The sequence below is a fragment of the Schistocerca cancellata genome, chromosome 10 (genome assembly GCF_023864275.1).
Source record: "Schistocerca cancellata isolate TAMUIC-IGC-003103 chromosome 10, iqSchCanc2.1, whole genome shotgun sequence".
Lineage (NCBI taxonomy): Eukaryota > Metazoa > Arthropoda > Insecta > Orthoptera > Acrididae > Schistocerca > Schistocerca cancellata.
This window is the reverse complement of record NC_064635.1, coordinates 3,130,721-3,149,017: the sequence shown is the minus strand read 5'-3', so window position 1 is coordinate 3,149,017 and position 18,297 is coordinate 3,130,721. Positions and strand designations below refer to the sequence as shown.

The 18,297-nt window shown below is 44.8% G+C and overlaps 1 protein-coding gene across 3 annotated transcripts in view; it reads right to left on the bottom strand.

Moving 5' to 3' along the window:
• The window catches only part of LOC126106790 (uncharacterized), a 467,803-nt gene that overhangs the window by 55,860 nt on the left and 393,646 nt on the right, over positions 1 to 18,297 (bottom strand). For all 3 annotated transcript variants that reach the window (XM_049913178.1, XM_049913177.1, XM_049913176.1), the window contains exon 7: positions 6,603 to 6,719. In XM_049913178.1, the coding sequence (XP_049769135.1) occupies positions 6,603 to 6,719 (117 nt within the window). The remainder of the gene's footprint in view (positions 1 to 6,602; positions 6,720 to 18,297) is intronic.

Genomic DNA, 18,297 nt, shown 5'->3' with positions numbered 1-18,297 from the left:
GGCAAGGTCTGGTGAGTATGGTGGATGAGGAAGACACTCAAATGCAGGTCTGTGATTGTTGCAACTGTTGTAAAGGCAGTGTGGGGCCTTGCATTGCCATGTTGCAAAAGGACACCTGCTGACATTAATCCACGTCGCTTTGATTTCTTTGCAGGCCGAAGATGATTTTTTAGGAGATCTGTGTGTGATGCACTGGTGACAGTGGTCCCTCTAGGCATGTATTTCTGCAAAATGACGCCTTTTTTGTCCCAAAAGAGAGTCAGCATAACCTTCCCTGTTGATGGTTCTGTTCGAAGCTTCTTTGGTTTTGATGACGAGGAATGGCGCCATTCCTTGCTCGCTTTCTTCGTGTCCGGTTGGTGGAAATGAACCCAGGCTTCGTCCCCAATAACGATTCTTGCAAGGAAGCCATCACCTTCTCGTTCAAAGCACCGAAGAAGTTCTTCACAAGCATCAACACGTCGTTCTCTCATTTCAGTACTCAGCTACCGCGGAAACCATCTTGCAGACACTTTGTGAAACGAGCACATCATGCACAAAGTGGTGTGCTGACCCGTGACTAATCTGTAAACATACTGCATTGTCATTCAGTGTCACTCTGCGGTTTTCCTTCACTATGGCTTCAACTGCTGCAATGTTCTGTGGCGTCACAACTCGTTGTGCCTGACCTGGACGAGGAGCATCTTCCACTGAAGTTACACAGTTTGCGAACTTCCGACTCCATTCGTAGACTTGCTGCTGTGACAAACATGCATCACCGTACTGAACCTTCATTAGTCGATGAATTTCGAAAGGTTTCACACCTTCACTACGCAAAAACCGAATAACAAAACGCTGTTCTTCCCTGGTGCAAGTCATAAGTGAGGCGGCCATCTTTATGCTGATACTGCGACGGTATGTGTGCATCTGCACTATGCTGCCACCTACAGGCCATTCTGCACGCTGTTTGTAGCACGCTTTCCAACTTACAGGATAGCGGCGCGAAATTTCGATTTGTTATTACAAATTTAAGATTTTCGTTTGACTCACCCTCGTAGAACCAAACGCACACAGCTAATAAATTATATTCTAGCACCTCATTCCAAAAAGGAATTCTTAAGTATCATAGCATCAAAAATATAGTTTATTATGAGATGAATTAACAGGTGTAAACATTAGGAAATGATTCGGGATCGTCGTAAGACATTTTAATTTAAAAAACAAGATATTGTCTGCGTTTTTAGCTTGCAGTCGCTGGAGACTTCTGATGCCGTTGGAGTGGTATCAGCACTGATGCGAGTGTTTAGAGTTCGAGACCTCAAACTACAAAATTTAATTGCAGTACGAACCCATAATGCACCTGTCACGACTGGTTCCAGGCACAGCGTGTATACAATTCTGAAAATGCAACATAATCCTCCATATATGATTACAGTACCTTTTGCCTGTCTGTCATTCAATACAGCTAGCGGTAACGCACGCATCAGGAATCACTCTGCCACGAAACGCAGCGTTTCTGGACCGTGAAACCTACACCTGGTTCTCATACTCGACAACGGGCAAACTTGGTATAAACTATTTTTGAGCTAATTAATTGCGGTGATGCACTGAAGACGTGTGACACACGATGACTATCTGTCTAACCGGCTATAGCAAGAATTCTGTCGCAGTGGGATGCATTAAAATTGCATTGTATGACTACTGAAGATCGATGTTATAGGTACTCGGCTCTAGATTCTATATGTAGCTTTTGAAAACCGTTCTCGGTGAGGTGCAACAGACAATCGAAATCTTTGAGAGACACAAAGCAAAACCCGCAAAACTTAACTTCTTTCATGGCTTTGCTACGTTCAGCCTGCCAAAGAATTCTGTTGCCGACGGCAGGAACAACTGACCAGCGCCACATGCATCTCAGAGTTAGAAACCACATTAAACCCATCCCCTACCTCTGATATCTTTTTGAGTCACACGTGCAGAAACTTTCAGTAAATCATAATGTCAGTATTGCAGGTATAAAAGAACGGTGTACTGATTTTAATGTGACGTTAAGAGACGAAATCCGAAAACGACTCCCAGTGAATTAGAAAGCTTTAGAAAAAATGAAACTCTTGAGAGGGGAAGAAACATTGAAACAGTCAAGACACTTAATTAATTTATCTTTTACGGGAAATGGGATACGCCGACGAAAAAAGTGACAAAATCGTGCGGCAGTGGCAGACTATTTACTTCGTTGACTGAAATCCGCTAAACGGGGACACTATTAGCTTTTGGGCTAAAGTAGCCGAATATAAGAACGCGCTACTGCTGTTCCAGCCTTACCACATTATTGCTGTTCTATCCTTACCACATTGTGACGCCGAAGTATAAAGTGTATTTAGCTCCGTGAATGTTGTGAACAATAAACTACGGAACAGACTGTAAATTAAATTCTTCTCATCAGAAACGAACTGAAGATTAAAAACATGAGAGCCGGCCGCGGTGGTCTCGCGGTTCTAGGCGCGCAGTCCGGAACCACGCGACTGCTACGGTCGCAGGTTCGAATCCTGCCTCGGGCATGGCTGTGTGTGATGTCCTTAGGTTAGTTACGTTTAAGTAGTTCTAAGTTCTAGGGGACTGATGAGCACAGCTGTTAAGTCCCATAGTGCTCAGAGCCATTTGAACCATTTTTAAAAACATGAGTTGCTCGAATTATGATCTCCCAGAAGATGTTATTAACCATCTAGGTAAAGCAAGACCAAGAGAAACTGGAGATACTTAAATTTCTTCTTCAGTGAAGGCAGCTTATGATCCTGGAGACTTCTTATATGATTTTGAAATTTAGGTAAAAGCATCTAGCTGATAATTATATTTTATTTTATGAAAGCGTAGTGTAATACCTACACCGTGACATGTTACATCAAAAGTCAAATCAACGTATACCCACCGCGAACAACTTTTACTATGGGACCAGCCCCAAAATCGCAAAAAAATTGTCTGTTTCATACTTTTTTTGGGCAGCATTGACTTTTTTATATGGAACATACGATTTTTTTTAGATTTTAGGATTGGTCTCGTAATAAAAGTTGAGTAATGATTGAATTATCTGGGCTTTCAATGTAAAACGTTTAAAATGACACAGTGTATATATTTTATTTCGTTAGTAATCTCATGCACATAATTACAACTAGAAAATTTTAAACGCTATAAGTAAACTTTTTATTTTGTATTTTCAGATTGAACGCCTGAGACACGAATAATTTGCAGTTCCGGTTGAGTGGAGCATTTAAGGGAGCATCGTTCACGAATTTAATTTTTTTTCGGATTTTTGTAACTTTGCATACGTTAGAACTAATTTTTTTGTTAAAAATAGCAACACACATTCATTACCGTACATCAATAAATTAATGTGATTTTTAATGTTTCATACCAAGCTTGTAAAATAACACTAGAATAAAAGCAAAATAGTATAATTGAAAAATCTTGTACCACGTGATTGTCTGGCAATAACCAAGAGTTGAAAATAATATAATTTCCCGCCCCCGACTTTACCTTTGCCCTTAAGAAAGTTTAACGACGCCTGGCGGATTTTTGGTGAACGTTATTTTACGTATATAACGGAATTTTTAACACCAGCTAGCGACTTATGCAACGGTACCACTGACTCCCATGAACGCAGTAAATAAATACAGTTAGTCGTAAGTATATATGTACTTTCTGCAGCCGGTGAAAGCGTAAACAATATTATTATTGTATTACAATTAATTTTAAGAGTTTGTGTGAAGATACTATTTAGTGGAGTAGGAGGTGACTAGTAGAGTTGATTAGTTCAGTCTATAACGCCACCATGTTACCCCCAGGACACTTTATACGCTCTTTGCAGTCATTTTCCCGCCCGCCTGCGCACCCTACTCCTTTCAGTGCTGATGTCGAGATCTCCGAGTTTTTGAGGAGGTAATTTGTTGAATTAACACTTCCCACCATTTTTTGAGAAAATGCAAATACTGGCGACTATAAAGCGATACTAACGAAAATTTATGTTTTGAAGCTGTTGCTAAATACCAAGTTTTCTGAAGATGTCCGCACAGGATGTTCTAGAAGTAAACCCAGATATAATCCGTGTAACTAACATATTTTGAAAATACTATCCCTGGCGCAAGTTTGTATACTTTGACATTGCAAGTGAAATATCATTTGTGTATATCAGAAACAAGCTTGTGGTTTACTATTTCTGATTGCTTCAGTTCTGAATGCTTATAGGAAAATGTCCAAAAAAGGATTTACACCCTCTGCTTTCTGTCATACAGGTAAGGCGAGAACCACGAAACTCGTGAGTCAACTACTCTGTGTGCGTCAGGATATCACGGATTACATTTCCAGAACAATTATCGAAGCCAAAAACTGTTTACACTGGAAATAAATTCACGCTTAATTGGTTATGCTTAATCATCTGTCGGTATGTGGGCCGGTGGCTCCGTGTGCAAGTACTAGAAAACAAATAAAACAGTCTGGGGTTCGATCCCCAGTTCTTCCTTGGATTATTTCTGCCACTTGTCGCTTATTTCACCTTTGGCCAACGATATGTTAACGTAAAAAGTTCCAAGCTTCACCATATTCCAAGGTCCATGTTACACTGTTTGTCCCCCCCCCCCCCCCTACAACTGGCTAACTAAACCACTTGGTAGGTCTGAGGAAGAGAAGGGAAGACGACTTCCAAGAAGACTAAAGCACTGTAGTGTCGAAACCATCCTCAGGTAATGACAGCTTTACTTTTTACAATATATCCATGTCCATCATTGTACGCCTCTCACATAGAGCTTCATTTTATTGAGCACGAGGACTTACTGACAGTAGAATCTATCACTGAGGGCCGAGGATGGTAATAGCTGGTATGTCTCCTGTATGGACAGAGCTGGTAAGTGCCCCCAGTAGCTGAGTGGTTTGCCGGCACTGTAGCTCAGCGTGTTCGGTCAGAGAACTGGCTGGTCTCTGTAATAAAAAAACTGAGTGAAGGGATCGATGAGGTACTTTAACGGATGTCGTGTGACGTCAGCTACGATCAAATGCAACGAGAAAAAAAAGTGGACAGCGGGACAGAATGTCAATCCTAAGGGTCCAGGTTCGATTCCCAGCTGGGTCAGAGATTTTCTCCGCTCAGGGACAGGGTGTTGTGTTCTCCTAATCATCATCGTTTCATCCCCATCGACGCGTAAGTCTCCGAAGTGGCGTCAAATCGAAAGACTTGCACCAGGCGAGCGGTCTACCAGACGGGAGGCCCTAGTCACACGACATTTACTTTTACATTTAGCTGGTAAGTACCTGGTAGGTCTCCTGTATGCACAGGGTCAGTAAGTACCTGATAGGTCTCCCGTATGGACAGAGCCGGTAAGCACCTGGTAGGTCTCCTGTATGAACAGAGCTGGTAAGTACCTCGTAGGTCTCCTGTATGGAGAGAGCCTGTAAGCACCTGGTAGGTCTCCTGTATGGACAGAGCCGCTGAGCATCTGGTAGGTCTCCTGTATGGATAGAGCTGGTAAGTACCTGGTAGGTCTCCTGTATGGATAGAGCCATACCTGGTAGGTCTCCTGTATGGATAGAGCCGGTAAGCACCTGGTAGGTCTCCTGTATGGATAGAGCCAGTAAGTAGGTCTCCTGTATGGACAGAGCCAGTAAGCACCTGGTAGGTCTCCTGTATGGACAGAGCTGGTAAGTACCTGGTAGGTCTCCTGTATGGACCTGGTAAGTACTTGATAGATCTCCTGTATGTATAGAGCCGGTAAGTACCTGTAGGTCTCCTGTATGGACAGAGCCGTAACTGGTAGGTCTCCTGTATGGACAGAGCCGGTAACTACCTGGTAGGTCTCCTGTATGGATAGAGCCAGTAAGTAGGTCTCCTGTATGGACAGAACCGGTAAGCACCTGGTAGGTCTCCTGTACATATAGAGCCGGTAAGTACCTGTAGGTCTCCTGTATGGATAGAGCCGTACCTGGTAGGTCTCCTGTATGGACAGAGCCGGTAAGTACCTGGTAGGTCTCCTGTATGGATAGAGCCAGTAAGTAGATCTCCTGTATGGACAGAACCGGTAAGCTCCTGGTTGTTGTTGTTGTTGTGGTCTTCAGTCCTAAGACTGGTTTGATGCAGCTCTCCATGCTACCCTATCCTGTGCAAGCTTCTTTATCTCCCAGTACTTACTGCAACCTACATCCTTCTGAATCTGCTTAGTGTATTCATCTCTTGGTCTCCCTCTACGATTTTTACCCTCCATGCTGCCCTCCAATGCTAAATTTGTGATCCCTTGATGCCTCAGAACATGTCCTACTAACAGATCCCTTCTTCTAGTCAAGTTGTGCCACAAACTCCTCTTCTCCCCAATTCTATTCAATACCTCCTCATTAGTTACGTGATCTATCCATCTAATCTTCAGCATTCTTCTGTAGCACCACACTACGAAAGCTTCTATTCTCTTCTTGTCCACACTATTTATCGTCCATGTTTCACTTCCATACGTGACTACACTGCATACAAATACTTTCAGAAACGACTTCCTGACATTTAAATCTATACTCGATACACCTGGTAGGTCTCCTGTATGGACAGAGCCGGTAAGTACCTGTAGGTCTCCTGTATGGACAGAGCCAGTATGTACCTGGTAGGTCTCCTGTATGGATAGGGCCAGCGTCGCCAGGCGCAGAGCAGACAGCCGATAAGCCGAGTCTCCGGACAGCACCCTCACATTTCTAGCCCGTTCTGCACGCAGCCTCCTCTGGAACAACAGAATACTTCGCTTTACTAGGGACAACATGGTCCAAAACAATTGTATGGATGATGGAATTCTATCCATTCTACGGGTTTCTTTTCTATAGCCGGCCGGAGTGGCCAAGCGGTTCTAGGCGCTACAGTGTGAAACCGCGCGACCGCTACGGTCGCAGGTTCGAATCCTGCCTCGGGCATGGATGTGTGTGACGTCCTTAAGTTAGTTAGGTTGAAGTAGTTCTAAGTTCTAGGGGACTGATGACCTCAGCAGTTAAGTCCCATAGTCCTCAGACCCATCTGAACCATCTTTTCTATAGTGGAAATTTCCCATCACACTACTTCCAAGTGATGCAGTGCCCTCAGAGTATAGATTTGACACGGATAATTAAATTTAGTAAAATAATGCTACGTCTTCAATTAGATTTCATCAGAATAGTGAAAAATTCGAAACTGAAAGAGGAGCCTGGCAAAGAGATTCCACGTCACCAAAAGTATTCTCATCAATCCGCGAGGAAGCTTCCAGATACCTTCACTGGGTACACAGAGAAGAAACACAGGTTACTGCCACGTGTCTGAAGCACCTCCGACGTGCGTCTGGCCTGTGGTGCATGCATCGCTCCGACAACGTGCTGGGGCTGCTGAACCACTGAGGCAGACCACGCGGCCTCTTTCTACACTCTGCTGCAGCACGGTCGTCGGTGTTTTGAACAATTCTTGTAAGAGAATATTTCTGCTTTTGTTACGTGCCGTGCTATACACTGAAGGGACAGAATGAACATACTGTTATAGAAACGTACATGTTTCGGCTGAAGGTTGTCGCAATATTCTGTGAAGCACATTTTGGTGACTGCGTATTACAGGATTCGTCACTGTTCTGCATCTACATCTACATGCATAATGGGCAAGCCACCGGCGAATGGTACCCAGCAGCAACGTGGCAGTCATTACCTTCCCTGTTCCTCTCGTAAATGGAACGAGGGGGAATCGACTGTGTCAATGTCTCAATACGAGCCGTGTTTTCTCTGATCTAGTCTTCGCAGTCCTAGCACGAGGTGTATGTAGGCGGAAGTAGAATCATTCCGCAGACAGTTGCAGGTATTTACACAAAAACAAATGTAACTGAGGTAACGAACCGAATGAACGATAATTACGTTACTACTCTGTAACTAACCACCAGAGACCGTCGATTCCTTAAGCAAAATACTCAGAAAATGTTAGTGAACAAGATGCGAAATTTTATCGATAGAGCTCGATTTCACCGTGTAGAGATGTTCATGTCTCACTTTGAGGAACAACTGGCTGCGACAGGGGGAACCCGCTGGTGATCAGGGAGAAAACAGTTACCATCCAACCATGATCTAGGGGAGCAAGCAGACTACTCTCCTCGCCAGAGCAGACTGACATCCAGATGCCATACTTGCGAACAAGCTGCGGAGCAGACTACACGTGCAGCTCCTGCATCATTCGGGAAACACACACACCGTGCAGTGACAGACAGCGATGTGACTGCGCTCCCATATCGCACTCACTAACAGGTAGTTGTCACTTCATCACTATTCCACAACGGTTTTTTTATTTTACACATCTAGTACTTAGGACCAAAAAGAGGAACAAATCTCCATGGTCTTGCAACGTCAGTATATGAAATTAACATCAGAAAAGTTAATAACCGACAAAATAAAATTCACACGAATCCCATGTAGGTGAAAAGCTGCTGAGTATATATTAATATAACCAATACTATACCCCAGGAGTGTTCTAATTTTTTTTCTGAGAAAATTGGCGACTGAACAGAACGAGTAATCCACGAGGAAATTCTTTGCTTTATTCTTGAAAGTGCGAGGATTACAGCTAAGATATTTTTAATTCCTGCGGTAGCTTAATGAAAAGGAGTGCAGCAGAATGCTGAACATCTTTATGCACAAGAGTCAACAAGGTGCGATCCAAATGCAGGCTGCATTTCCATTTCAAATTAACTGAGTGCAGTCTGTTAATTCTTGGGAATAAGCTCAAATTTTAGTAGTATGCGGAGACTTCTGGAAGCGCATGCATTGTTAACAGATTTGCTCCCTCTGTCCTTTTACGACATCATCAATGATGTCACACAGTGCTGTCGATTCCCCCATCTCACACAGGTCAGTTACGCTAGGTATAAAAGACCGGAATTTTTTAAAAAAAAGCAGGAAGTTAAAAATGCGGGACATTCAAAATAGTCCAACTGTGAGATTTTCACTCGGCAGCGGAGTGTGCGCTGATATGAAACTTCCTGGCAGATTAAAACTGTGTGCCGGACTTTTTTTTTTTTTTAAAAAAAAAAGACATTTTATTCTATTACCCTTTATATTCCTAGTGTTGGTTAATATTACTGTCATTTTATAGGTTTCCGTTTTTATATTTTTTCCTTTTTCGTTTTTCTCTTATTGTTGTTCCCGAGACTCGAACTCGGGACTTTTGCCTTTCGCGGGCAAGTGCTCCACCATCTGAGCTACGCAAGCACGACGCACACCCCGTCCTCAGAGCTTTACTTCTGCCAGTACCTCGTCTCCTACCTTCCAAACTTTACAGAAGCTCTCCTGCGAACCTTGCAGAACTAGCACTACCGAAAGAAAGGATATTGTGGAGACATGGCTTAGCCACAGCCTAGGTGAGAAGCCCCTGATAGATTGAAAGGCACTGAAGTGTGCGATTTTTCTTCACCGAAATATATTCAGATGAAAACTTGTTCTGTTTAATCCGACTTATGCATATAAGATGAGAATGCAGAAGTCACACCGTGCATGTGATCATATTTAATGGCACTCAGCTGATACACGCAACTAAAAGGTTATATCGCTAACGTCGGTTGGCTGCGAAATTGTTTAATATGTTTTATGATAAAATATTATGAAGTAGCTGTGAGGGGGAGGGGGAGGGTAGAATATCAAAATGCATACACATTCCGTAAACAATGTTCGTGTGAAGGTCAAATTGCTCTGTTCATCCACGAGACCCAGAAGGTAGTAGATGCTTTGTTTCCTGGCTTGTGGTCAGTTCCATGATGCCATCACAAGAGTAAAATACAGAATATCACACCACGTTTATGACTGTTTTGGAGAATTTCCAGCGAGCCGCTGTTCTAAAATCGATCCGCGATTAAGACCTTAGGAATGTGCCTGTGTAAGTACCTGCTGCGTGAGGCCCTATGTTGGAATGTGCTGTATGTTCCAACACGCCCAAGACAGACATCGTGACGATGTTGTACTGGGAGCGGGGAGTACGCACTGAGGAGGTCCGGCACACAGCACAACAGAACGCCAGCGAGTTAGAACGCATTTTTGGTAGAGGAGATTGTTTAAACTATGATGGCAGAGGCTGGTGGGTGGCGCAAATTATTTGAACTGTAATGTCAGAATGCCAATGTTTAAACTTTGAACAGCTGAGCTAGCAACATTTGTAAACTTAGAGGACGTGGGCTGCCAATTCTTGAACAGAACTGAATTGTCCGCCCCTGGTACCTGAGTGGTCAGCGCAACGGAATGTCATACCTAACGTCCCGGGTTCGATTCCCGGCTGCGTCGGAGATTTTCTCCGCTCAGGGACTGGGTGTTGTGTTGCCCTTATCATCATTTCATCCTCATCGACACGCAAGACGTCTAAGTGGCGTCAGCTCGAAAGACTTGCGCCAGGCGAACGGTCTACCCGACAGGGAGGCCCTAGCCACAGGGCATTTCCACTTCCAACAGAACCGAATTGAATTTAAAACAATAAGATGCTGTATGACATAAGTGTCAGCTGTTGGGCATTGGCAAGCGAAGTGTAACAACGTAGGAAAGGCAATGCTTTTTCGATTTCCTGCCACTTTAAACTTTATAACTAACATTTTACTTACACAGAAAGGGCATGTGCTTAGCGAGTCTGAACAATCCAAGGGCCTAGGTGTTCAGATAGACGGTAAGTTGTCGTGCAAAGTTCATGTTTAGGATCTTGAGCAAAAACTAAATGCTGCTGTGTTTAACTTTAGAACAGTACCTACAGTAAGTAGTAGTCCAACGCGAAAGGGACTATGCTTTGCATATTAAAAAACATTCAAAAGCCAAGGTCGCATTAAATATGTCTTTGTTTAAGACAACCAATTTGAACAGTCTTTGCTGTCGTCTTCATGTCTTAAACATCTTTTGATGTAAAACACGTTCATTTTACGGGGAAGCTGATGCACAAGATATCAAGTGGATAAAACTCAGCACATTATAAAAGTTTATCATAATGTGCTGAGTTTTGTCCACTTGACATCTCATGCGTGACGTTAACAATAAAATGAACATGTTTTACATCAAAAGGTGTTTAAGACCTGAAGACGACAGCAAAGACCGTTGGAACCGGTTGTCTTAAATAAAGAAATATTTTATGCGAGTTTGGATTTTCAGTGGTTTTTAACAAATAAAACAGATCGTCTTTCAGTACAATATAGTTTGCATATTTTCATTTACTTAAGACATACGACATTATACTGCGGAAACTCTTCCCGTTGACAAACGGTATTTTTGGCTCACTACCGAACAGTTCAAGCAATGTGCGAGCATCTTACCTACCCCTGTTCAGGAGTCTGGGAGCTCTGACAATGGCCTCGCAATACACATTTCCTTTAATATCGTTTGATGTGAACTATAGTAATATGAGTTCTGGTAACACTTGCATTATTGTCAGATTTCCGCTTTCCTCCCCCTATGACACCATCGATGATATCACACATCGTTGCCGCGCGGGATTAGCCGTGCGGTCTCAGGCGCTGCAGTCACGGACTGTGCTGCTGGTCCGGGCGGAGGTTCGGGTCCTCCCTCGGGCATGGGTATGTGTGTCTGTCCTTAGAATAATTTAGGTTAAGTAGTGTGTAAGCTTAGGGACTGGTGACCTTAGCAGTTAAGTCCCATAAGATTTCACACACATTTGAACATTTTTGAACACACATCGTTGCCAAATCCCTCCCCCCCCCCCCCCCACGCCTTCTCTGACATATGCCAGTTCCCCTATGTGTAAAATAGCAGTAAATTAAAAAATGGTGGAAACATCAAAGTAGCCAAATTATGCTAATGCGTTTTCCCCCATTCCTATGACGTCACTGTGTTGGGCTAAGTATAAACGAGCAGGGAATTAAAGATGGTGCATTGTTCTCTTGGTGTGAAATTCTAGGACGGGCTGTATGACGTCGGAGATGGCGATTCAAGATGAGTGATCTTGGAGACTGGCGCATGCTGTGTGATGTGAGAAACAAAAATGGCTATTCTGGTGTACTGGCATAGCCTGCATGGTTGCCAGATCGCTTGTGCTACATATAGACTGAAACCCTGTGGAGCACGACGGAGCGGCCTGAGCGCAGAAACTCGCAGCAGGTCTCCACCAGGCTCTACCACCACCCCGGGTCGTACAGAGGCAGGGCTTGTAAAACACAAACTTCGCCAAAAAGGAAAAGTACGTACACTCGAAGGCGAGTAACAGCCAACAGTCTCCTGTTTATTTTAACAGCACCGTCTCGAGATGGAGAACAGCGTGGTTACGTCCTCGGCAAGCGTGCAGAGTACAGGCGCCATTTCACAGCGTGAGGCAATTGGGGAACGCATTACTCCTACCCTTTTGATTTAAAGCCCCATATATATATATATATATATATATATATATATATATATCTTTGTTCAAAGAAGTACCGTAACACACCTCAAGTACAATGAAGAGCACGTACCACAAGCACAGCAAAATGCGGCACCTTTATGGTTAGCCTTTACCTCCTTCCGTTGGCCTGCTAATATGCTCTGGACTCAGACCAAGAATGTCCACCTGAAGATGATGCCGTGGACCATCAAAACGCGTAGTGATACAATAAAGGAGTGCAGCTGTTTCATTAACAAGTGATTATCAATGGCGGTCGTGTTGACGCCGTCCTTTACACATGAAAAAATTATCGAAGCAACATGCTGCTAATAACACACAACCTCAAAAATGTGAAGCACCCAAAAGAAATATGCATGACTACTTTGCAGTTCACATTTAAGAACCTGGCAGAGGGTTCTTCGAACCACCTTCAGACTATGTCTGCACCGTTCCACTCTGAAACAGCGGGGGAGGGGGGGGGGGGAGACGACAACGACGACGACGATCACAAATCTTTCCGTGCGAACTTCGACTTCCCTTATTTTATTACAATGAATTTTTCTCGTTACGTAGGTGGGTGTCAACAAACTATTTTGGCAATCGGAGGAGAGCGTCGGAGATTGAAATTTCAGGAAAAGGTCTCGCCGCAACAACAAACGCTCTTGTTTTAGTGACTGGCATCTCAACTCTGGTAATATATCCGTGACACTCTCTCCCCCATTTGCGATATTACAAAACGAGCTGCCGTTCTTTGAACTTTTCAGGTGTCCGTCAGTACTATCAGGTAAGGATCTGTCTCTACACAGCAATACTATAGCAGAAGACGGACAAGCGTAATGTAGACAGTTTCTTTATTAGACCTTTTGTATTTTCTAAGTGTTCTGCCACTAAATCACAATCTTTAGTTTCCCTTCCCTAAAACATTATCCATTTGAGCGTTCTCATTTAAATCCTCTGTAACTGTAATTCCGCGAGTTTCTGCTGAACTGACGACTTTTAGATTTGTGTGATTTTCTGTGTAACCGAGATTTATCGGATTCCTTTTCGTACTCATGTGTATGACCTCGTACTTTTCATTACTTAGGGTCAATTGCTACTTTTCACACCATATATGTATCTTGTCTAAATCATTCTGTAATTGATTTTTATCATCTGATATTTCCCTAGGCGGTGGGCAATGTAATTTCCTGTATGTACACGCTTCAGCTGGTATCCAATGATAACAGTTACAGTTGTCTTGACGGGTAGAGCGGCCACGAGAGACCGTTAGTATTGTTCGTGTTTAGCGTCGTCACGCGAACAGCATCATCTACTGAGTGATCGCTCGACGGACACACAGACGTTACCTATGCCTGTGAAACAGGGTTATGAGAGGGGCCCCGTTGTGGGTGACCATTTGACCGGCTCGTCGAATTGCGCAATACCCAGATTTGTGGGCCGCTGGATGTTGCAGTGGCCCGATGCTGGACAGCACGGGGATGTGGCGGTAGGCATACTCACGTGTGAAGCTTCTGGTGGGCCACATCTGGCCACATCGTGCACCGTCAACCCTTCACATTTGCGGCCAGCGTCCCAAAGGCGTGTAGTGGACTCACTGCGTCAAGTGACACCTTAGACTGGAGACTACCCGCAGTCGGGCTACGAAATTATTGATTCGTGTCTGGACTACTGTTACCACGACTTGTCAACTGTTTAAATGACGATCTGTAAGGAGAATTGTTTAGCTTAGGATAGGCACTACGGAATTCTACGAGTGACTGCTATAAGCAGCCTCACATGTCTCTCCACGACTAGGAGCTTTCTAGCAGGCAATTTACTTCCCTTTGTCCTTGCCTCTCGGTTTCTGACATGACAGAGCTGTGGCAGTATTCGCTGGCCATCCATCTTGGATTCTAATCTTCATAGAAGGGCTGCACCAGTAACGCAGATCCGTCGTCTAGGATTCTGACGTCATAGATATGCACCGGTATTCGCTGGTCCCAATGCTGCATCGCTATTTTGGATTCTGAGGGCTGCACCAGTATTCCAGGTCAGCAAAATTTGGAAATTTGTGGTAAGGACTCATGGGACCAAACTGCTCAAGTCATCGGTCCCTAAGCTTACAAAATACTTAATCTAACTTAAACTAACTTACGCTAAGGACGATACACACACCCATGCCCGAGGGAGGACTCGAGCCTCCGACGGGGGAAGCCGCGTGGACCGTGACAAGGCGCCCTAGACTGCTCGGGTACCCCGCGCCACCCAGATCAGCAATCTTGGATTCTATACTCAGAACAAGCAACCTATTTCCAATACCATGACACAGCACCATTTTGGATTTTTGGATTCCCACCAGTTTATACATAGGACAACACCCCTACTTATACAGTGATGTCATGAGACTGAGGGAAAACACAAGCTATTTTTTAATTTCCAGGCAAATTTTGAATTTCCCACCATTACACACATAGGAGAATTGATCTTTGTTAGAGAAGTGGACGGAGAAGAGGAGCCGGCCGGAGTGGCCGAGCGGTTCTAGGCGCTAGAGTCTGGAACCGCGCGATCGCTACGGTCGCAGGTTCGAATCCTGCCTCGGGCATGGTTGTGTGTGATGTCCTTAGGTTAGTTAGGTTTAAGTAGTTCTAAGTTCTAGGGGACTGATGACCTTAGAAGTTAAGTCCCATAGTGCTCAGAGCCATTTGAACCACTTTCAGAGAAGAGGTCGGGAAATCCGATGAGTCATCGATGATGTGATTGTTGACCTCATGTGGAGTCATGCAGCATCGTGTTATTTCCATCAAAAAATCTGGAGCCTGCATTCTCCCCAAGTCCATTTGCGCTATGTTTAAACGACTCCCGCCCCCAAACCCAATGACATTAAAGTTTACACAATTTCCCCTCCACACCAGTTATCCTAAGTTCAAAGTGCTGAAAAAATTCACTTACCGGAAATTTAAAATAATGGACAGTCTGGTGTCAGAACTATAGACCTCTTGCACTAATGTTTAAATGTGTATAAGCCACTGATGCAGAGTGCACGGTTGTCCAGGCACTGGCTCGTGCCAACTGCCGCCGCACTGCTCTCTGCTGTGCTGGCTGCGCCCCTCAGGCCAGCTGACCACGCCAACCTCAGCCCTTCTAGCCCCACACGACGCCACGTCGCCCCACATCAGCAACAGCTTTCTCCTTCACGCTACGTATCTGCCTCCAGTTCTCCGCGGTCTCAGACGTGTTGGGGCACGCAGTACATTCCAACACATGACGTCACTTAGGAGGCGCTTACACAGAGGTGTTCAGGTCTCGCTTTTCAGGCTGCTCAGTAGCTTACAGTGTCGGCGAACGTCCAGACAGAGCACTGAGACAGGGGCCAACACCATCACGCACGCTGCACCACATGGCACTGATGTCGGAAGCTGTGTTAATACTCACTAAAGGAATGTGTAAAACTACTCTCTAACCGAGAACTTCCCTCTGTGTGAGGAACGACACGCCATTTGTTTCTAACTCTCCAACCTAATCGTAGATCTAGATTGATGTTCTGTATTCTATTGAGTATGATGACAGTGCAGAACTACATCGAACACAGTATCGACATAGACAACTGTAACTAATGCCATCCAGGTTAGTGAATGAACAGAGCGAGGTTCCTCACCGTTAAGAACAAAATGCTGTTTGCTAGCAACTCTTAAATTCAGTTAGAAATGTCGTGTGATATTCCGTATTTTGCTCATGTGGTGACATCTCGAACTGGCCGGACACTGTATCTACCGCCACCTGGGTCTCGTGGACGAGCGGCGCGAGCTGTATTCCAGACAGTCAGTGTGTATGGAATGCGTGATGCTGTCCGGTCTCCAGAAAGGCGAGCCACGCGCTCCAGCCCAGTGTGAGCGGCCAGCGCCTCTGCAGGCCTGCCGGCCAACATCATTCAGATATCACTCACATCGTCAGATTCCTTTGCTGGAACTATTTAGAAATTCGCTGGAATGTTAAAGTCTTAAGTATAATGTAAAATCATTTACAACTGATATGAGGAATCACCTAAAAATCACTTCAAAACGCAGTGCTAGGGCTTACATGTAATCGGAAATTACGCTCCAGTGAAGAGCTCGACTGTAACCGTCTGTTGGATGAAACCGTGGGAAGCTGTACCAGAAAATCTCCCTCTCACACCCCTTGTTACGAGACTGTGCATATACATGTCGCTAACAGTTTCGAGAGTTTTCTCCGCAGTGCTATATTGTGATGATATTCACAGGTCCACCTAATGTTAAATCCCGAACGAAATTACCATAAGAAATGTGCTGGAGAATTTTCGTCTATGGACTAAGCTATAAGACTCGATGGTGGTCGTGCAGACAGAACCAACTAACGCCGGTGTTCATCACACAAATGATTAAGAAATCCGTGGGAATAACTTGACGGCTCTGTCTGTCGTTAAGACGTGGGACATTCGCGGTCCAGTGCAACCAGCTGTGTTGCGTCTTCCAGCAGGCTGGGTGTCTCTGGTACAGAGGCGAGCCAGCACTCTGTTCTGTTCGTGACGTCAGTAGAATACCTGGAGCGCGCTGTTAAGTTCACAACTCGGCCACTGCTGCGCTGCACGCGTCGCCTTGCGCCTGGCAGCTCGCTGGCCAGTGAGGTGCGCGTCGGTGAGAGTCGTTTCTGTAAGTGCAACAGCTAATTCTCAGCATCTAGGTTTCCGGAGAAGTGAAAGCGCAATTAGCAGCCAAGTACGTAAACATAATGTATTTGACATATGCAGTACCGCTAAACACGTCAAACTGCGTGAAACGTATCGAGCTGTTGCGATTACGATCGTGAAAACCTTTCACAGTGTTGAGTCTTTGCTGGCTTCGTGAAGTATAGGAGGTGATGGGACATTTAGTTTTCTTCGAAACATGGAGAGGTCGTTGTGTTACCAGCACCAGTATTCATCAAAAATGTGTTTAGATCCTTTAGCTTCCAAGTTGTTTTGGTTTTATGTCTGTAACAGAAATGGGAACACCTTAACGTGATAATTCAAGGAACAGTACTGCCACATGTTTGAACTGCACGTGTCTAGACATTTGGTTGACAGTTACTATGTGTGAGAGAGATTGCAGTGATCTAGTGTTCTGCTCTGGTCTTGTTGATGATGTTCGTGAAGCATACTGTTTAAGTTTGGACTTACTGCTGTTGGCCGGCAGAGGCGCTGGCCGCCCACACTCTGGGCTGGAGCGCGTGGCTCGCCTTTCTGGAGACCGGACAGCATCACGCATTCCGTAAACACTGACTGTCTGGAACACAGCTCGCGCCGTTCGTCCACGAGACCCAGGTGGCGGTAGATACAGTGTCCGTGACCTCCAGCCAGTGCTCAGTACAGTTCCGAGATGTCACCACATGAGCAAAATACGGAATATCACACGACATTTCTAACTGAATTTAAGAGTTGCTAGCAAACAGCATTTTGTTCTTAACGGTGAGGAACCTCGCTCTGTTCATTCACTAACCTGGATGGCGTTAGTTACAGTTGTCTATGTCGATGCTGTGTTCGATATAGTTCTGCACTGTCGTCATACTGATAGAATACAGAACATCAAACTAGATCTACGATTAGGTTGGAGAGTTAGAAACAAATGGCGTGTCGTTCCTCACACAGAGGGAAGTTCTCGGTTACAAAGTAGTTTTATACATTCCTTTAGTGAGTATTAACACAGGTTCTGACATCAGTGCCGTCTGGTGCAGCGTGCGTGATGGTGTTGGCTCCTGTCTGTCTGGACGTTCGTCGACATTGTGAGCTACTGTGCAGCATCAAAAGTAAGGCCTTAGGAACACCTCTGTGTAAGCGCCTGCTAACTGACGTCATCTGTTGGAACGTACTGCGTGCCCCAACACGCCTGAGACAAATACACGGTGAGGGGACTGTCGCTGGTGAGTGTCGGCAGACGGGAGCGCGGAGTACTGGAGGCAGATACGTAGCGTGAGGGAGAAAGCTGTTGCTGATG